Genomic DNA, 17,016 nt, shown 5'->3' on the forward strand with positions numbered 1-17,016 from the left:
ACCTCACCACAGGTGGCCCACCAATCGATTGAGGTCAGTGAAGGTCACCGTAGGTCAAATGACATCACCTCTCTGCGATCCCCTTTGCAGGAGCCAGAGAGGATTCACAGAGCTGAGGAAGGAAGGAAGGACGGAAGGAAGGAAGGAAGGAAGGAAGTGGAGGAGATCACCTCAGTAGGAAGGCATATAAAACCCATGGCAGACACCGAGAAAAGGGGAGAAAGGAGGCGCCGGTGATTCTACTTCTCTTTCGTTCTCTCAAGTCTGGAAAATCTCCTCCCTCCACCCTTTTCACCCCCGGCCTCGTCTGTCCGGGTCCGGGCGTGTGTTGCGCACGTTGGTGCATGCCCATGGGTGTGCGTGTGTGGTTATCTTTTGGTGTGGCGGGCCGGGTGTGTCAGACCTGGACGCCGCGGCCGTGCATCTGGATGACCTGCGCCCTCAGGGCCTGGATGGAGGTCAGGATAAGCTTCTGGTGCTCCAGGGACGTCACGCCCAGGCTCAGCACATCTCTACGGAAACAAGCAACGTCGGTTAGAAGGAGGCGTGGCCTACTGGAAAAGGGTGTACCCTGGTCGTTTTTTTTTTGCGTTGAGAATGAAGCAAATGGTTGTGTTCGTTTTCTGCTTCTTATAAATGAACGCGTTGATTTCAACACATCTGTTGGTGAGTGCGTTTCACTCTCGTCTCTATCAGTTCGGGTTTGTTTATCTCGTCTGTTGTTGCGTTCATCTGTTGTTTTTGTGTCAGTCGCGTCTACGATCATATCCAGGTCTCTGGATTTTGAACTATGTAACTGTCAGTAATATTTAATCGAACTGGCACCGATACCTCCGCCTTCACGTCAGAATAACATTTACGCGACCCATTCTGTTGTTTTTCATCTGTTTCTACAAAAGCGACAAAGGATTCAGCCTCGCGCTGTTCAGTAGCGGATATTTTCCGGCGCGTATGAACAACATTTCATACACTCGGGTGAAAATGTCAACTCAATTATCATGCGGGAGGAGAAAAAAGAGGGGCTTTTGCAGACTGCCAATAAACCGATATGTTGTACTGCGTTAGACAGATTGAATCTGGGCGAGAATATATTGTGGCGAGGATAAGTGGAGATATGAATCTATAAATATATATATTGATGTTTCAGTATATGTCCTGCGGTATATACAGTCGAGACAATAACTTCCACTTAAACTAAGGCCCTAAAACAAAACCTAATTTGTGTTATTTTCTCTCTGCCCGTGAATGAATCATTCAGGGATGGGAAAAGCTATTCTTAACAAATCACCTTGTGTAGAGAAAATGATATCTGAGAGAGTGAATCAGAGCACATCGATCACACAGAGCAGGGAATACCAACGGCAGCGCTCAGGCTGCTGTTGCTCACCCGCTCTGCACCAAAACGACTGCTTATTTATTCAACCGAGGGAGGGAGAGTGAGGGAGGGGGGAGATGCAGGGGGAGAGAGAGACTGAGAGACAGAGTGAATGAGAGGGAGAGAGAGAGAGAAGGAGTAACAGAGTGAGACTGAAGGAGAGATGCATTGTTAAAGGAGAGTGAGAGTGAAATAGAGAGGGAAGGGGGAGACTGAAAGAGGAAGAGAGAGTGGACAGATTGAACAGTCGGAATGAAAAGCAATGCAGAGTTAAAGAGAGAGGTTGAAATAGAGGGAGAGAGCAAAAGAGAGGTTGTCAAAGAGAGGAAGTTGATAGACAGAGAAACTGATAGTGAAGAGAGAGTGACTCCGTACACTGAAGAGACACAAAAGGCACCCATGAGAAAAAATATATATAGAGAAACAGGGAAATAAAGAGAGATACACAGAGCTAGAGGAACAGAGAGAGAGAGAGAGAGAGAGAGAGAGAGAGAGGAGAGAGAGAGAGAAGAGAGAGAGAGAGAGAGAGAGAGAGAGAGCAAGAGACAGAGAAGGAACAAGAGAGAAAGCGAAAGAGAATGCGATAGCAAGAGAGCAAGAGAGACAGAGAGAGACAGACAGCAAGAGAGAGAGCGAGAGAGAGAGTGCCATGTTAAAAGGGAGAGCGAGGTGCCCGGCGTCATGGAGTCCACTCACTGTACGGTCATGCGGGCGACGGCCTCCAGGTAGCAGTAGCCGGCGGCGGTGAAGTTGTCCTTGTAGCGGCCCATGTCCACTGCCTCCAGCCACTCCCCCACCGAGTTGAACGCCGAGAAGGACGGCAGCGGACGCTCCGCCAAGGCCATGGAGGAGCCCAGGGTCCTGGAGGAGGAGCAGGAGGAGGAGGGGGAGGAGAGGGAGGAGAGGGAGGAAGGGGGGGTGAGGGGGGTGGAGGAGGAGGGGGAGGGGGAGGAGGAGGAGAGGGAGGAGGGGGGGGGGTGGAGGAGGAGAGGGAGGAGGAGAGGGAGGAGGGGGGGTGGAGGAGGAGGGGGGGGAGGAGGAGAGGGAGGAGAGGGAGGAGAGGGAGGGGGGGTGGAGGAGGAGGAAGAGTTGGAGGCACAGGGTAACAGGGGAAGGAGAAGGAGGACGAGGACGAGGAGGTTGAGGAGGACGAGGAGGAGAAGAAAAGGAGAAAGAGGAGGTAGAATAATTATAATTTAGGGGGGGGGGGGGGAGTAGAGGAATGATGGTGGAGGAGGACGAGGGAGAGATGGAGGAGTTGTTGGAGAAGGAGATAAAGGTGGAGGAGGCGGGGGAAGAAGAGATCAGGTGCAGGAGGAGGAGAAGGAGCAGGAGGAGGAGAAAGTGGTACGTCTAGTGGTGCATGGCCTTCAGCTGGGAGCTGGATGCCAGCCACGCTCACAGCGCTATGCTGTCTAGCCCCCACACACATTGCGGTTTCCCCCAGTGGTATTAAGTCCCATTCGACCACGGCATTCAGACCCTAATGTGATGAAATGGACTTTAACCGAATCCATACTCTTTATAGCGAATCAGAAGACCAATGTCATAACTTTTGTACATTGCTGCTCCGGATAGATTTTAGGGTTTGGCAAGCCTTGCGTTTCCAACCAGGTACCGCTCTGTCTGACGACCGCTTCTGCAGTACATCAAATATTAACGTGATTAAGGGTGCCGATACGTTAAAGCACTATGGAAGCCCAAACATTTAAGGGCCAGTTTAAACCTTAGCAAGCTTTTTTCACAGCCGACATCAGCAGTGTTACAGCGGAGGAGCGTCCTAGCCTGACCCCCCCTCTATGTTAGCTTAGCCCATCCTGGCTTGAGGTTAGCCTAGTCGTACCTGGCTTTAGGTCAGCCTTAACCTGCCCTAACCTGGTTCTTCGTCAGCCTAGTAGCTCTAGGTTAGCCTAGCCTGCCGTTACCTGGCTTTAGGTTAGCCTAGTCTTAACTGGCACTAGGTTAGCCCAGCCTGCCTAACCAGACTATAGGTAGCCTAACTGGCTCTAGGTTAGCCTAACCTGCTCTAACTTGGTTTTGGGTTAGCCTTGTGACTCTAGGTTAGTCTAGCCTAGCTAACCAGGCTCTAGGTTAGCCTAGCCTAGCCTAACTCGGGCTACACGATAAATCAAGCTAATATAGAGCCGGTCATAAAAGGCAAACGTGGCAGCAGGTTAGCTTAGCTCTCGGTTATCCTAGCCTAGCCTAGCCGGGCGCTAACTCAGCCTTGGTTTCCCCCTGGCCCCGCGTGGCTCACCTGCGCGCCAGCGTGGAGGAGCCGATGCCGTCGGGCGAGCGCACGCTCTTGCTGAGGGCCGAGTGAATTTGGCTGAAGCTGGGCCTCTCCGCCCGCTCCTTCTGCCAGCAGTCCAGCATCAGCTGGTGGAGGTGGGGGGGGCAGTTGACCGGCGCGGGCAGTCGGAAGCCGTCCTCGATGGCCTTGATCACCTGTACAGGTGGGGGAGAGAGGGGGGCGGGGGCGAGGCCAGGGAGGTTTATGTTGTCACATCTAGACTCTTTTTAGCCAGACTGACTCACACGTGAGGCTGAAGACAGGTAGGGCGACTTGTTTGGGACCAACTTGGTAAATCGGTAAATGGAATGCATTTATACAGTGCTTTTCTAACCAGTGGCCACTCAATATTGTCTTGCGTTCACCCATTCATGCACACATTCACATACAGACGGCGGTGTTAAACGTGCAAGGCGACAGCCAGCTCGTCTTCAGCAGTCAGGGTGAGGCGTCTCGCTTAGGGACACCTCGACACTCAGCTAGGAGGAGCCGGAGATCGAACCAGCAACCTTCCGCTTACCAACCGACCAGCTCTGCCTTCTGAGCCACATGCTGCCCTATTTAACTGCATTTGACCGCTGACCAGACATCTCAAACATCTGGGGGTGCGTTTGTGACAGCATGAAGGAAGACTGCGACGAATAAGACAATGAGATGGAGGAAGATAGCGTGACAATGGTGGTTTTAAATTAATCGGATATGAGGCAAATGGGTTTGTGCTCGGTCAGTTCTACTTATCTTCCCACGTGTATAAATAAGAAGAAGACAGTTTTATTAACTCACTCGGCGGGGCGTAGGGACGAGGTGTGACGTAACGGCTCTATTTCTATTCCAGGAACAGATCTTTGCTTTTAAAAAGCAACAAACAAAATACAGGCTCAAAGTTCACGGTGAGAGAAACCTTTTTATTTCCTCTCCTAGGATTAATGGATATTATATCACAGAATATAACCACGGTGGAGATTCAGTTGGGGGGAACGCAATGCGTTTCACTTAAAGAGATTTGAATCTGCTGCACTTGTTCTTATTTCATTTTAGGGGTGAAGCGGTTTGCTCCTGTTTTTTAAGCCTCGTCTCCTGGATGGAGTCGGCGACGGTTCAATTCACGACCGCGATTATCGACGGAATTAAACGGAGAAAGGGAGAAAAAATAAATTGTGTTCTGTATTGTGTTTCAATCACGAATTGGATCAAAGGGAATAAAACAAAGCATTAATCACAGGGCGTGCGATGGGGTTTTCGGTTGGCCCAGGTCCTTCTTTTACCACTGAGCGTAACAGCAGAAATTGGTCCTGACAGCGCCTTCAAACCACAGAGAAACAACAACAGAGCCCTGACAAAAGCCTCCAGCCCAGCCCTTTTCTTATCCCTTTTACCGTTTGAGTTTGTATTGTGCTTGGATTCCAGCTGGCCGTAAACATCCCGTCCGGCGAACAACAAACTCCCTGGCGCAAAAAATGCTCTTCCATCAAGCTAATGCTGTCCCCGTCGGAACCTGAAACCACTAACAATAACAACAACCGATACAAGCTCCAGAGATACAGCTAGCCGGAGCGCAAAATGCCACTCCATAAACAGCAATCTTCGGGAAAAAAACGGTTCAATTTATTCAAGCTATAATCACAGAGGAAGGAACCGGGTAGTGTGTGTGTGTGTGTGTGTATAAGTGTTGTGTGTTTGTTGTACGCTCACTTTTCAGCCGCTAACCCCAATGACCCTGTCTCGTTTCCACCCCAACTGCCAACCCCCCCTCCTCGCCAGCCCCCCTCCACCGTTTTCATCTCCATCAACAGCGTTTATGAAGTGCTTTTTTCCAGCCTTTGACATTTTCCGTTTAATCAGAAGAGAGGGAGAGAAAAGGCCACACGCAGGCCTCTCCGGTGGGGCTTGCAAAATGCCAGTTATGATACATCGTTCGGCTACGAGAAGTCTAAAAAATAAAAAAAACGATTAATATCCTCTGCACTTTAGCATCCTGACCTTTGACCCCATCTGCTGGAGAGCTTTTGTAATGAACAACAGCGAAGAGAAACAGAGAGAGGGGAGAGCGATTGCTGTTTCTGACAGACATGTTGCACAGAAACGGAAATGAATAAAGAGGATTGAGGGATGATTATACTCAAGCCAGCAGTGGGACCATACAGGCTTTAGATTATATGTCCACACTTAATTATATTTAATTCTGGGGTGTCTAAACGGCGCACTCTGCTACATTACTTGTTGCCGTTATCATTCCGATGGCTGTCATTTGGATAATTATTTTCTGGCTTTGCTATGATCAAAATCTAAAAAGCCTCCGAATTCAATACTTTTTGACGTCGGCCATGTTGACAAAGCCTTATCAAAAAGAACACAGCCAGAAAGTGTTATCAAGGGGAGAGGATAACAAAACTTTTCGACACAATAATGCGTGACGCTCCCAACTTCCATTTCAGAAAATGCTGAATGAAAGGCACGCTTTTACTTTGAAATGACAACTTTTATTTTGAAGGACACGGTTTGCGCACCAACAGCCGCTGCATCAACGGGTAAATAAATACAAGGCTGCTGTTACAAACCCAACGGGGGCTTTATCGACCAGACCTTCTCCCACACGAAGGAACAGGAAATGATGTCACCCCCCTCCCGTCCTCCCACCACCACCCAAGGGATTTTAGGGGACAGTTGAGGACTGCCGGGACCACTAGGGTAAAAGGGGGTTGGACTGTGGGGCATTACGACCGTGGGTGGGGGACTGCGTAACAACAGAGCCACAGGATTGGTCAAGGAGATGATGGGGACTTAGAGAGGAGCAAACTTGGGCGGCCCCAGAAGTCCTTCTCAAAAGCACTGAGAGTCCTTCGCTACCCCTTTAATATGATAGAAGATCCAAGGGGAGTCACAGCTGGGAGAGAAGGAGAGAGGGAGAGAGAGAGAGAGAGAGAGAGAGAGAGAGAGAGAGAGAGAGAGAGAGAGAGAGAGGGGGTGGGAGGGAGGGAGAGGGGGAGAGGGAGGGAGAGGGAGAGAGAGAGAAGAGAGAGAGAGAGAGAGAGAGAGAGAGGGGGGGGGAGGGAGGGAGAGGGGGAGAGAGAGGGAGAGGGAGGAAGAGGGAGGGAGAGCGACACAGAGAGATAAAGAGGAAGAACGAGAGAGAGAAAGAGATAGAGAGAGAGAGGAAGGGAGGGAGGGAGAGAAAGAAAGAAAATAAAACAAGCCATGACAACGAAAGAAAGGAGAAAGTGAGAAAGCCGAAATGGAAATAAATGGGGAGAGCGCAGGTGAAAGTAATGAGAGAGAGACGGAATGAGAGCGCGAAATCATGCAGCATATTCGAGGGAATGGTCAGTCGTAATGGAGACTGTGAAAAACATGAACGACAGATACGAGACAAACACACATACACACACAGAGACACCACAAGGTCCTCACTAAGAGAGAACTACACAAACCCACACACAAACACACACCACAAGGTCCTCACTGGGATAGAAATGCATGCACACCCACATGAGCACATAAACACACACACACACATACACACACACACAAAGTCCTCAGAAGGATGCAACTAAATGAACACACACACATTAGGTCCCCACTAGGATTTAAACATAACACACACACACACACACACACACACACACACACACACACACAAATGCCGAAATCCTTGGCATACAAGGTCCCCACTAGAATTAAAATAAAATAACACACACACACACACACACGTGCGCACTCACACAGACACACACCACACACACACAAACACACACACACACACAAACACACACACACACCGAGGTCCTTGGCCTACAAGGTCTCCTCTAGGAATTAAATATAAGAACACACACACACACACACACACACACACACACGGGGCGCGGCGGACTCACGTCCTGGTTGCTCATGTCCCAGTAGGGCCTCTCGCCGTAGGACATGACCTCCCACATGACGATGGCGAAGCTCCAGACGTCGGAGGCCGAGGAGAAGCGGTGGTACTGGATGGCCTCCGGAGCGCTCCACAGAACCACACTCTTACCCCCGTGCTGTAGGGGGAGGGAGAGAGGGGGGGAGGGGTTGGGAAGAGGAGGTGGGACGGGGAGGAGGAGGAGAAGGAGGATGAGCAGGAGGAGAGGGGAGGTAAGGGGAGGAGGTTTGAGGAGAGGGGGGGGGTAGAGGAAAGAGGAGGAGGAGGAGGTGGGAGGAGGAGAGAGGGTGGAGGAGGAAGAGGGCGGGGGGAGAGGAGAGAGGAGGAGGAGGAGGTGGGAGGAGGAGAGAGGGTGGAGGAGGAAGAGGGGGGGAGAGGAAAGAGGAGGAGGAGGAGGTGGGAGGAGGAGAGAGGGTGGAGGAGGAAGAGGGCGGGGGGAGAGGAAAGAGGAGGAGGAGGAGGTGGGAGGAGGAGAGAGGGTGGAGGAGGAAGAGGGGGGGAGAGGAAAGAGGAGGAGGAGGAGGTGGGAGGAGGAGAGAGGGTGGAGGAGGAAGAGGGGGGGGAGAGGAAAGAGGAGGAGGAGGAGGTGGGAGGAGGAGAGAGGGTGGAGGAGGAAGAGGGTGGGGGGAGAGGAAAGAGGAGGAGGAGGAGGTGGGAGGAGGAGAGAGGGTGGAGGAGGAAGGGGGGAGAGGAAAGAGGAGGAGGAGGAGGTGGGAGGAGGAGAGAGGGTGGAGGAGGAAGGGGGGAGAGGAAAGAGGAGGAGGAGGAGGTGGAAGGAGGAGAGAGGGTAGAGGAGGAAGAGGGGGGGAGTGGATAGAGGAGGAGGAGGAGGTGGGAGGAGAAGAGAGGGTGGAGGAGGAAGAGGGGGGGGAGAGGAAAGAGGAGGAGGAGGAGGTGGGAGGAGGAGAGAGGGTGGCGGAGGAAGAGGGTGGGGGGAGAGGAAAGAGGAGGAGGAGGAGGTGGGAGGAGGAGAGAGGGTGGAGGAGGAAGGGGGGAGAGGAAAGAGGAGGAGGAGGAGGTGGGAGGAGGAGAGAGGGTGGAGGAGGAAGAGGGGGGGAGTGGATAGAGGAGGAGGAGACATGAGGAGGGAGGGGGAGGAGGAGAGAGGAGGGGGGGAGGAGCAGGAGGAGAGGGAAATAGAGAGAGGGACAGATAGTTAGTTAATATAGTACGTGAGCCTTAGCCGAAAGGATCCGGGGTCAAACCCCAATGTCCACGATCGACCTGATCGTCCGCATCCTTGAGCAACACGCTCAAATCCCCAACCTGCTAATTAACGACATGTATTCCTTGTGGGGAATCGAACCCTTAACCCCTGCAGGGTTATCGCCATGCTGCACCAGCAGAGCTCCACGTTTTGGCTTTGATTATCTCACAATAGATCTCCCCAGCTTGGAGAACGGATCAAAGGGACGTTTGAATAAAATGTAACTGAGCGTGCAACGTCTTATTAAAAAGGAGATCAAATAACCACGGGGGGCGGAAACTGAGATGTTAAATAACATGTGTTTTTTTTTAATGAAAGCTAAATTCTGTTATCGCAAAAAGGGGGACGCTCCAAATAAACAACTAATTAAATGCTGCTTAAACACACCGTGGGAGCGTAACATGAAATGTTCGCTCTTTATTAGGGTTTTCATCGCTGGATGTATTAAGACAAGCGTCTCGCTGGGGATCTGCGTTTAGAGCTCGATGAAGCAAGAGACGAAATAATTTAAAAGATGGATTAAAACAAGTGGTAAATGTGATCACGATAATTGAAGCTGTACATACACTCCAAGGCAGTATTCTGACGCAAGTTTTTTGGCTGGAAATGACACGTGAAATAGGAAATAATAGCGAATGTTTACTTTTCATTATTATTATTCAAGACTATAATAAGTTGTAGTCATAACGTATTTCTTACATCTTATATGTATTACTTTGATTGTCTGAGTCGCTTCGGTATACTCAGAAGAGCCTGGGCAATGCAAATATTTTATATGATTGCATTTCGTTATTCTATTCCAATTATTTTTCATTCCTTTTTTGTTAGCCTTAAACTACCTCCTACATTAAATTATTCTTATTGACCATTATAACGATACAGTTTTCATTCATATCATTAGCATCCAATTTGCATTTCAACTAAAACGTTTGGTGCTGTAACACCTGAAATTTCCTTTCAGCGACAAATCTTCATCCTATCTCTATCTCATCTCACCAGAGTGGTGTAGATGGCGTCTATCTTGTCGTCCTGAAGAGGCCTGAAGCCAGACACCTTGCAGCCCAGGTTGGAGTTGACCAGCACCTGCGGAGCAGAAGTAGTACAATAGTTAGCATAGCATTAGCATAGCATTAGCATTAGCATTAGTGGTGACCACTATATATATCAAATATATAAAAGCGATGGCATGCTACGCGACCAATTGACAATCTGCCGTCTTCAAACACAGAACAAAGAACTGGTTTATGTTGTTGTTGCTTGTTCTTGTACTCTTTGCAATGTTTTGCACCCATCTGTTCAAACAAGTTGATTACAGGTACCATTCTTTGAACACCGAAAGTGAAATGAACCCACATCAAGCTGTTTGGTTTGATTGGCTAAATTATTCACTCACAGTGTGAAGTACACTAGAGATTGTAGTGTTCAAAACACTACAATCTAACCATGAAAAAATGTAATGCGGTACTAAATTAAAACCAAAACTCAAGTAAAATGACAAAAATTAAGCCGAAATTCAACTCAAAATGATTTCACCTTTGCAACTGCCCCCTCAAAAGGGCAGTAAAGACTTTACAGGCCTTGTTTAAAGGACAAACCAAAAGGAATAAATTGCTATATTAAAAAGGAAAAAATCAAAATATTCGGTATATTAAGAACAAAAGAGAAAACATAAACATCATAACTAAAGTCGGTTCTCAGGGTCCAAGCGAACGTCACCACTACCTTGGACTCTCTCCCTCTCTCTCCCCCTCTCTCCCTCTCTCTCCCTCTCTCTCCCCCTCTCTCCCTCTCTCTCCCTCTCTCGCCCACCTTGTGTGCGGCCAGCCGTCTGTGGATGAAGCCCATGTCGGTGAGGTACTTCATCCCGGAGGCGACGCCGGACAGCAGGTCCATCAGCTGCATCACCGTCAGCTGGCCCTCGTGTTTCTGGGGTCACCAAGGGGGGAGAGGAGGGGAGGAGGGGGGAGGGGAGGGGGGGAGAACGGGAGAGGAGGGGAGGAGGGGGAAGAGGAGGGAGGAGAGGAGGGAGAAGAGGGGGGGCAGGAGGGAGGAGGGGGGAGAGGAGGGGGGAGAACGGGAGAGGAGGGGAGGAGGGGGAAGAGGAGGGAGGAGAGGAGGGAGAAGAGGGGGGGCAGGAGGGAGGAAGGGGGAGAGGAGGGAGGAGGGAGGAGAGGAGGGAGGAAAGGAGGGAGGAGGGGGGAGAGGAGGGAGGAGGGGGGAGAGGAGGGAGGAGAGGAGGGAGAAGAGGGGGGGGCAGGAGGGAGGAGGGGGGAGAGGAAGGAGGAGGGGGGAGAGGAGGGAGAAGGGGGGAGAGGAGGGAGGAGGAAGGAGAGGAGGGAAGAGGACGGGAGAGGTGGGAGGAAAGGAGGGAGGAGGGAGGAGGGGGGAGAGGGGGGAGAGGAGGAAATGAGAGGACAGGGAAGAAGAAGAGAGTAGAGGGGGGGAGAGAAGAGGGGTGGGGGAGAGGAGATAGAGGACAAAGAGGAGCGAATGAGGAGACAAGGAGAGGAGAGGCGAAAGAGGTGAGGGGACGCGAGGACAGAAGAGGAGACAACAGGAGAGGAGAAAAAATAAGGTAACAACGAGATAAGCAAAACGTGAGCAGAGGAGACGAGCAGAATAAACAGGCAGAAAGCACAACACAACATTGCCGCCGTGATACACTCCAGAGTCCAATCTGTGCTGAAAACAAACCGGCCGCTCATTCATATCACTCCACACCGAGGTTTGGGGAAGACGCCTGAGCTTTTCGGCCGCGATTACAATCTAAACACTCTGATCACAGAGTCCCTTGGAGAGAGCACATTTGCTACGTTAATTAAGCGCACTCTGGTCGTTATTGCACACACTTTGTTGGCCCGCTTGTAGGGCACGACTAAAGCGCTAATGTGTCTGGGGTTTAATATCGCCGGCGACGGCGCTAGTTCATTCACACCAGGCCTGATCACTAGCACTGATTTCACTTCAGTTTGGGGCTGCAGAATGACGGTGGGTGTGTTTAGAGTCACTCCAAGGTGAGCTGGTGTGTTGGGGCTTTGCACCCTCTTGTTGCACACACACACACACACACACACACACACACACACACACACACACACACACACAGGCATAGGCACACACAAATGCACACACGCCAGAGGGGAAAACAAGTAAAGAGCTTACCCTGAGGAAGGAATCCAAGGCTCCGTTGCTCATACTCTCTACCACGATCATCATAGTGTTACCTGGAGAGAGAGCGAGAGAGAGAGAGAGAGAGAGAGAGAGGGGGGGAAGAAAGAGAGAGAGAGAGAGAGAGAGAGAGAGAGAGAGAGAGAGAGGGAGAAGGAAGCAGAGGGAGAGAGAATAATTTAAATATATACATATGAATATACGATACATGAATAATGAAAGGAAGAAATCGATAGAAGTCAGAGAATAAGTGTGTATGTGTGTGTGTATGCGTATGTATGGGTATGTGTGGGTGGGAAGGTGTGTGTGTGTGTGTGTGTGTGTGTGTTTGTGTGTGTGTCTGCGTATGTATGTGTATGTGTATGTGTGGGTGGGTGTATGTATGTGTATGTGGGAAGGTGTGTGTGTGTGTGTGTGTGTGTGTGTGTGTGTGTGTGTATGTGTGTGTGTGTGTGCGCGCGTGCGCTATGCGGTACCATCCTTCACCCAGTGAGCTGTGGAGGATGTGGAGAACCTTTCCACTGCTCTGCCTGTCTCAGTTTAATGACCCTCTAAACACACACACACACACACACACACACACACACACACACACACACACTCTTCTCTCATAACACACACAGACACACACACACACACACACACAATCTATCTCTCCTCTCTCACACACACACACACACACACACACACACACCACATGTAATCACACAAAGACACACACACATTGTATGCAATCGGTTTACAGTCACACACATACACATACACACAGGAGCACACACACACATTATATGTATTCAGGCACACAAACACACAACACACCCATCGTAGTCAAAACTGAGTAAAAACCCAACGACTACCTCTTAAACCTCGGATTGACATTAAATAGCGTGTACCAAAGGAGATGAGCATTCCCGTTGCATAACCTCCCTAACGGTGAATACCATTCAGGAGGAACAAAATGGCGGGAAGCAGTTGAGAGAGAAAGTGCAGCATAGATGTAGAAAACTCGGAGGTCCGGGAGGAATAAACAGAGCAGGTGACGGACGGGTGATTATAATGGAGGACGAAGAGATCAGAGGAACCAGAGAAAGGTCAGGAGGGCTGAGAGGGGAACCACTGCTACTCCCATAGAAGAGGAGAGAGAGAGAGAGAGAGATAGAGAGAGAGAGAGAGAGAGATGAAAGAGCTAGAGAAAGGGACAACAAATAGAGAAAATTGTAGATTGAGAGGTAGAGAGAGAGACAGCTAGGGAGAGGTAGCACGATAGATAGATAGATAGATAGATAGATAGATAGATAGATAGATAGATAGATAGATAGATAGATAGATAGATAGATAGATTAAGAGTTAGGGTGAGAGAGAGACAGAGAGAGATGTAGAGAGGGAGGGAGAGGGTGAGAGGGAGATAAAGAGGGGATGAAAGAGTCAGAGAAATAGACAAATAAAGTAGAAGAGTTAAGTAGAGAGTTGAGAGCGATAGATAGAGACAAGCATTGACGTACAGAAAACAATGCAGTCAGTGTTTCTTATAGTGTTTCTATATGTGTGTGTGTGTGTGTGTGTGTGTGTGTGTGTGTGTGTGTGTGTGCGAGCGTGATCCTGGCTGTGTGTGTAGGCTTTAAGTGCTGCGTTGACCTTCTCCCTTGGTTTGAAGCGGAGGGTAGGGAGGTAAGTGCTGGTTATATGGACCTAATAAGTCGTGGCAGAAGCCTCCCGAACAAGACAGCTGGAAAATGAGATCTCCGCTGTAAACCATCAAGGGACACTACTGGTGCTGCCACTGCGGCGGCTGTCTTCGTCGGAAAACACATTGACAATAAAGATGTGGGGGCTTTTGGATGCACTTTTTTTTTCCCGCAGGAAAGAATTCTCATTGTAAATAGCTGAAAAGCGACTCAAACGCGGGCAAACTCACCGATTCCCTTTGGAAATGCATGGCAAAAGATGCTGTCAACCCACCCACTTTTCTATTTGTATGGTCGATACTTGATGCGATGGGACTTTCTGAAGAAAAATAAAGTTTTTTAAAATGGGTATATAGTTCTCTTATTTTTTCTTTAAAGGTGGAGTTCGGTGGATTTACTGGCCTCTGTGGCATCCCGCCGCTGAACCTCGGACCGGGTGGGTCCGAGGACACTCAGTAGACTTGGTTTACCGTCGCCAACCCCCAGCCGGCGACAGAGAGCACCACGTCTCTCCCCCCAATCAGCGCAATCAGGGACACCTGGCCGGAGGAAGGGAAAGGACCCGAAGCTGGGTTTAAAAGGCGCACCAGACCGGGCGAACGAGGAAGTGCCACGGAGAGGGTCCGCACCACGAGGAAGTGCCACGGAGAGAGTCCGCACCAGCGAGGAAGTGCCACGGAGAGAGTCCGCACCACGAGGAAGGGCCACGGAGAGAGTCCGCACCACGAGGGAGTGCCACGGAGAGAGTCCGCCCCACGACGAAGCGACACGGAGGGATTCCGCACCACGCCGGCGAGCTAGAGGCTCACGGAGACCCTAGCACGAGTATACAGACTATTTATGCTGCGGAAATAAACGCCGGCTGCGGCTTTAAACCCCTGCTTTCTGTGTAATTCGTACCGGGTATCTGACAATCGGGGAAACGGGTTGCCACATATGGTGGAGGATGCGGGCAACTCGACCGCGCTACGGGCCGGGTTTGTGAGGGAACCCCCCTCAGCCGGCATGCAGAACCCGGATGGGACCGCGGCGACGCCCGCCCAGCAGCAGCAGTGGGAGACCAGCGAGAGTCTGGCCCTCCTCTACGAGGCCGTACTGCGGCTCACCGAACTCGCCGCCGCGACCGCCGCCGCGACCGCCGCCCCGATGCAGCCGGAGACGACGCCGCCAGAGACGACGCGGCCCGAGATGAGGCCGCGGGAGACGAGGCCGCGGGAGACGAGGCCGCGGGAGACGAGGCCGTGGGAGGAGGGGCCGCGAGACGAGCCACGCCGGCAGCAGACGCAGCCATGCATGCGAGCGACCTGCTGGGCGCAGGGGAAAACGGGAAGCCCGACCATACCGGCGCGGGTAATGACCCAGGACACGCAGGCCCTCGTGGATACCGGCAGCGTGGTCACTCTCCTCCGCCCCGACTTGGCGGGCGGGAAGGAGGGCGCACCCATAGAGGTGACCTGCATGCACGGGGACGCCCGGACGTTCGAGACCTGCCACGTCGTCATCCGGACCCCGCACGGGGTATTCACGACGCGGGCAGGGATCGTACCCCACCTACCGGTGCCGCTGCTAATCGGGAAGGACTGCCCGATCTTCCACCGGCTACAGGACCCGGCGCGTGAACTCCGGAGCCGGAGAGAACCACCCCGCAGAGGGGTGAGGGGAGCTCAACAGGCCCACGGGGCCACCAGGCCTCCGTCGCCCCCTGGAGGGCGAACAGAGGAGGCTGAGCCCGCGGCCTCACCGGAACCAGGGGCCGTGGCGCTGCTCGGGGCCGACTTGGAGCCGGGGCTCGGGGCCGAGCCAGGGGCCGGCGTCGGCACCGAGACGGAGGCGGCGGGGACGTCGGTCGGAGCAAGGGACTCCGCTGGAGGGGCGGAGGACGATCGCCTGTCCGTGTCGATCCCCAGCGGGAACGCCGTCACGCTGGACGGGGATGGGGACGGCCTCCGTGGGACAGGTGGACCTGTGGGGCCTCCGGATCCCGACGGGAGCGCCGACGACCGCCTGGTCCCCTCTGGACCCACGGGCCACGGCGATGGCGACGACGACGACCTGATGGAGGTGCCCGGGGACCCCGGCCCCAGGGGTGCGTCGACCGCTGGGCCGCTGCGGCAGATCGCGTTGGGCCGCGGGTGGGCCGATCGGAGCCGGTGGAGGGCGGAGGGAGGTCGTCCTGGTCGCCGGCCGCGCCCCCCTGGGGCGGATGGCCGGAGCCGGGGACACCGGCGCACGAGTGACGCGGTGGTTCCGGGGCCCCCGAAACACCAGGTATTATCTTCTAGGGAGGGAGGTCATCCTGGTCACCAACCACGCCCCCCTGAAGTGAATGGCCGGAGCCAGGGACGCCAACGCTCGAGTGACGCGGTGGTTCCCAGCCCTCCAGAGCGTCAGGTACTATCTCCTAGGGAGGGCGGTCATCCTGGTCACCAACCACGCCCCCCTTAAGCGGATGGCCGGAGCCAGGAACGCCGACACCCTGTCACTACGGGATGCCTGCCTGAGCGGGTTCACCGACGACCAGGGGCCTGAGCAAGCGGTGGAGGAGTGTGGCATCCCGCCGCTGAACCTCGGACCGGGTGGGTCCGAGGACACTCAGTAGACTTGGTTTACCGTCGCCAACCCCCAGCCGGCGACAGAGAGCACCACGTCTCTCCCCCCCAATCAGCGCAATCAGGGACACCTGGCCGGAGGAAGGGAAAGGACCCGAAGCTGGGTTTAAAAGGCGCACCAGACCGGGCGAACGAGGAAGTGCCACGGAGAGGGTCCGCACCACGAGGAAGTGCCACGGAGAGAGTCCGCACCAGCGAGGAAGTGCCACGGAGAGAGTCCGCACCACGAGGAAGGGCCACGGAGAGAGTCCGCACCACGAGGGAGTGCCACGGAGAGAGTCCGCCCCACGACGAAGCGACACGGAGGGATTCCGCACCACGCCGGCGAGCTAGAGGCTCACGGAGACCCTAGCACGAGTATACAGACTATTTATGCTGCGGAAATAAACGCCGGCTGCGGCTTTAAACCCCTGCTTTCTGTGTAATTCGTACCGGGTATCTGACAATCGGGGAAACGGGTTGCCACACCTCTTGTGGTGAGGCTGCAGATGGCAGCCATCTGCGGCCATCTGCGACCATCTCCCGCTGTGCCACTAAACAGACATGGAGAACCCGAGAGGTAAAAAATAATAAAACCCTCTAAATGTCATCTTTAATCTTGCCTGTTCCGGATGGCCTTGGAAAACTCTCATGAAAAGGTGTTGATAAGGTAAAATCTCAGCGATTCCGAAGTAGCCGGTTAATTGGCCGAAGCAAGCTGAAAAAGCAGCCAGTCTCTGAAAAGGTAACCTCTACTTTAACGACAAACCCTGCGCCCGGGTTCCCGCTGGTG

The 17,016-nt window shown here is 52.7% G+C and overlaps 1 protein-coding gene across 1 annotated transcript in view; it reads right to left on the reverse strand.

Annotated features, from left to right (window-relative positions):
• Positions 1-291: 291 nt before the first annotated feature.
• epha10 (EPH receptor A10) overlaps positions 292-17,016 on the reverse strand; it is a gene marked incomplete at its 5' end in the record, with an annotated part of 156,899 nt that continues 140,174 nt past the window's right edge. The window contains 4 exons of the mRNA XM_079749336.1: positions 292-512; positions 2,072-2,236; positions 3,633-3,823; positions 7,541-7,693. Of these exons, the coding sequence (XP_079605462.1) occupies positions 398-512; positions 2,072-2,236; positions 3,633-3,823; positions 7,541-7,693 (624 nt within the window). The 3' untranslated portion in view covers positions 292-397. The remainder of the gene's footprint in view (positions 513-2,071; positions 2,237-3,632; positions 3,824-7,540; positions 7,694-17,016) is intronic.

Source organism: Pollachius pollachius (genome assembly GCF_949987615.1).
Source record: "Pollachius pollachius genome assembly, chromosome: 13".
NCBI lineage: Eukaryota > Metazoa > Chordata > Actinopteri > Gadiformes > Gadidae > Pollachius > Pollachius pollachius.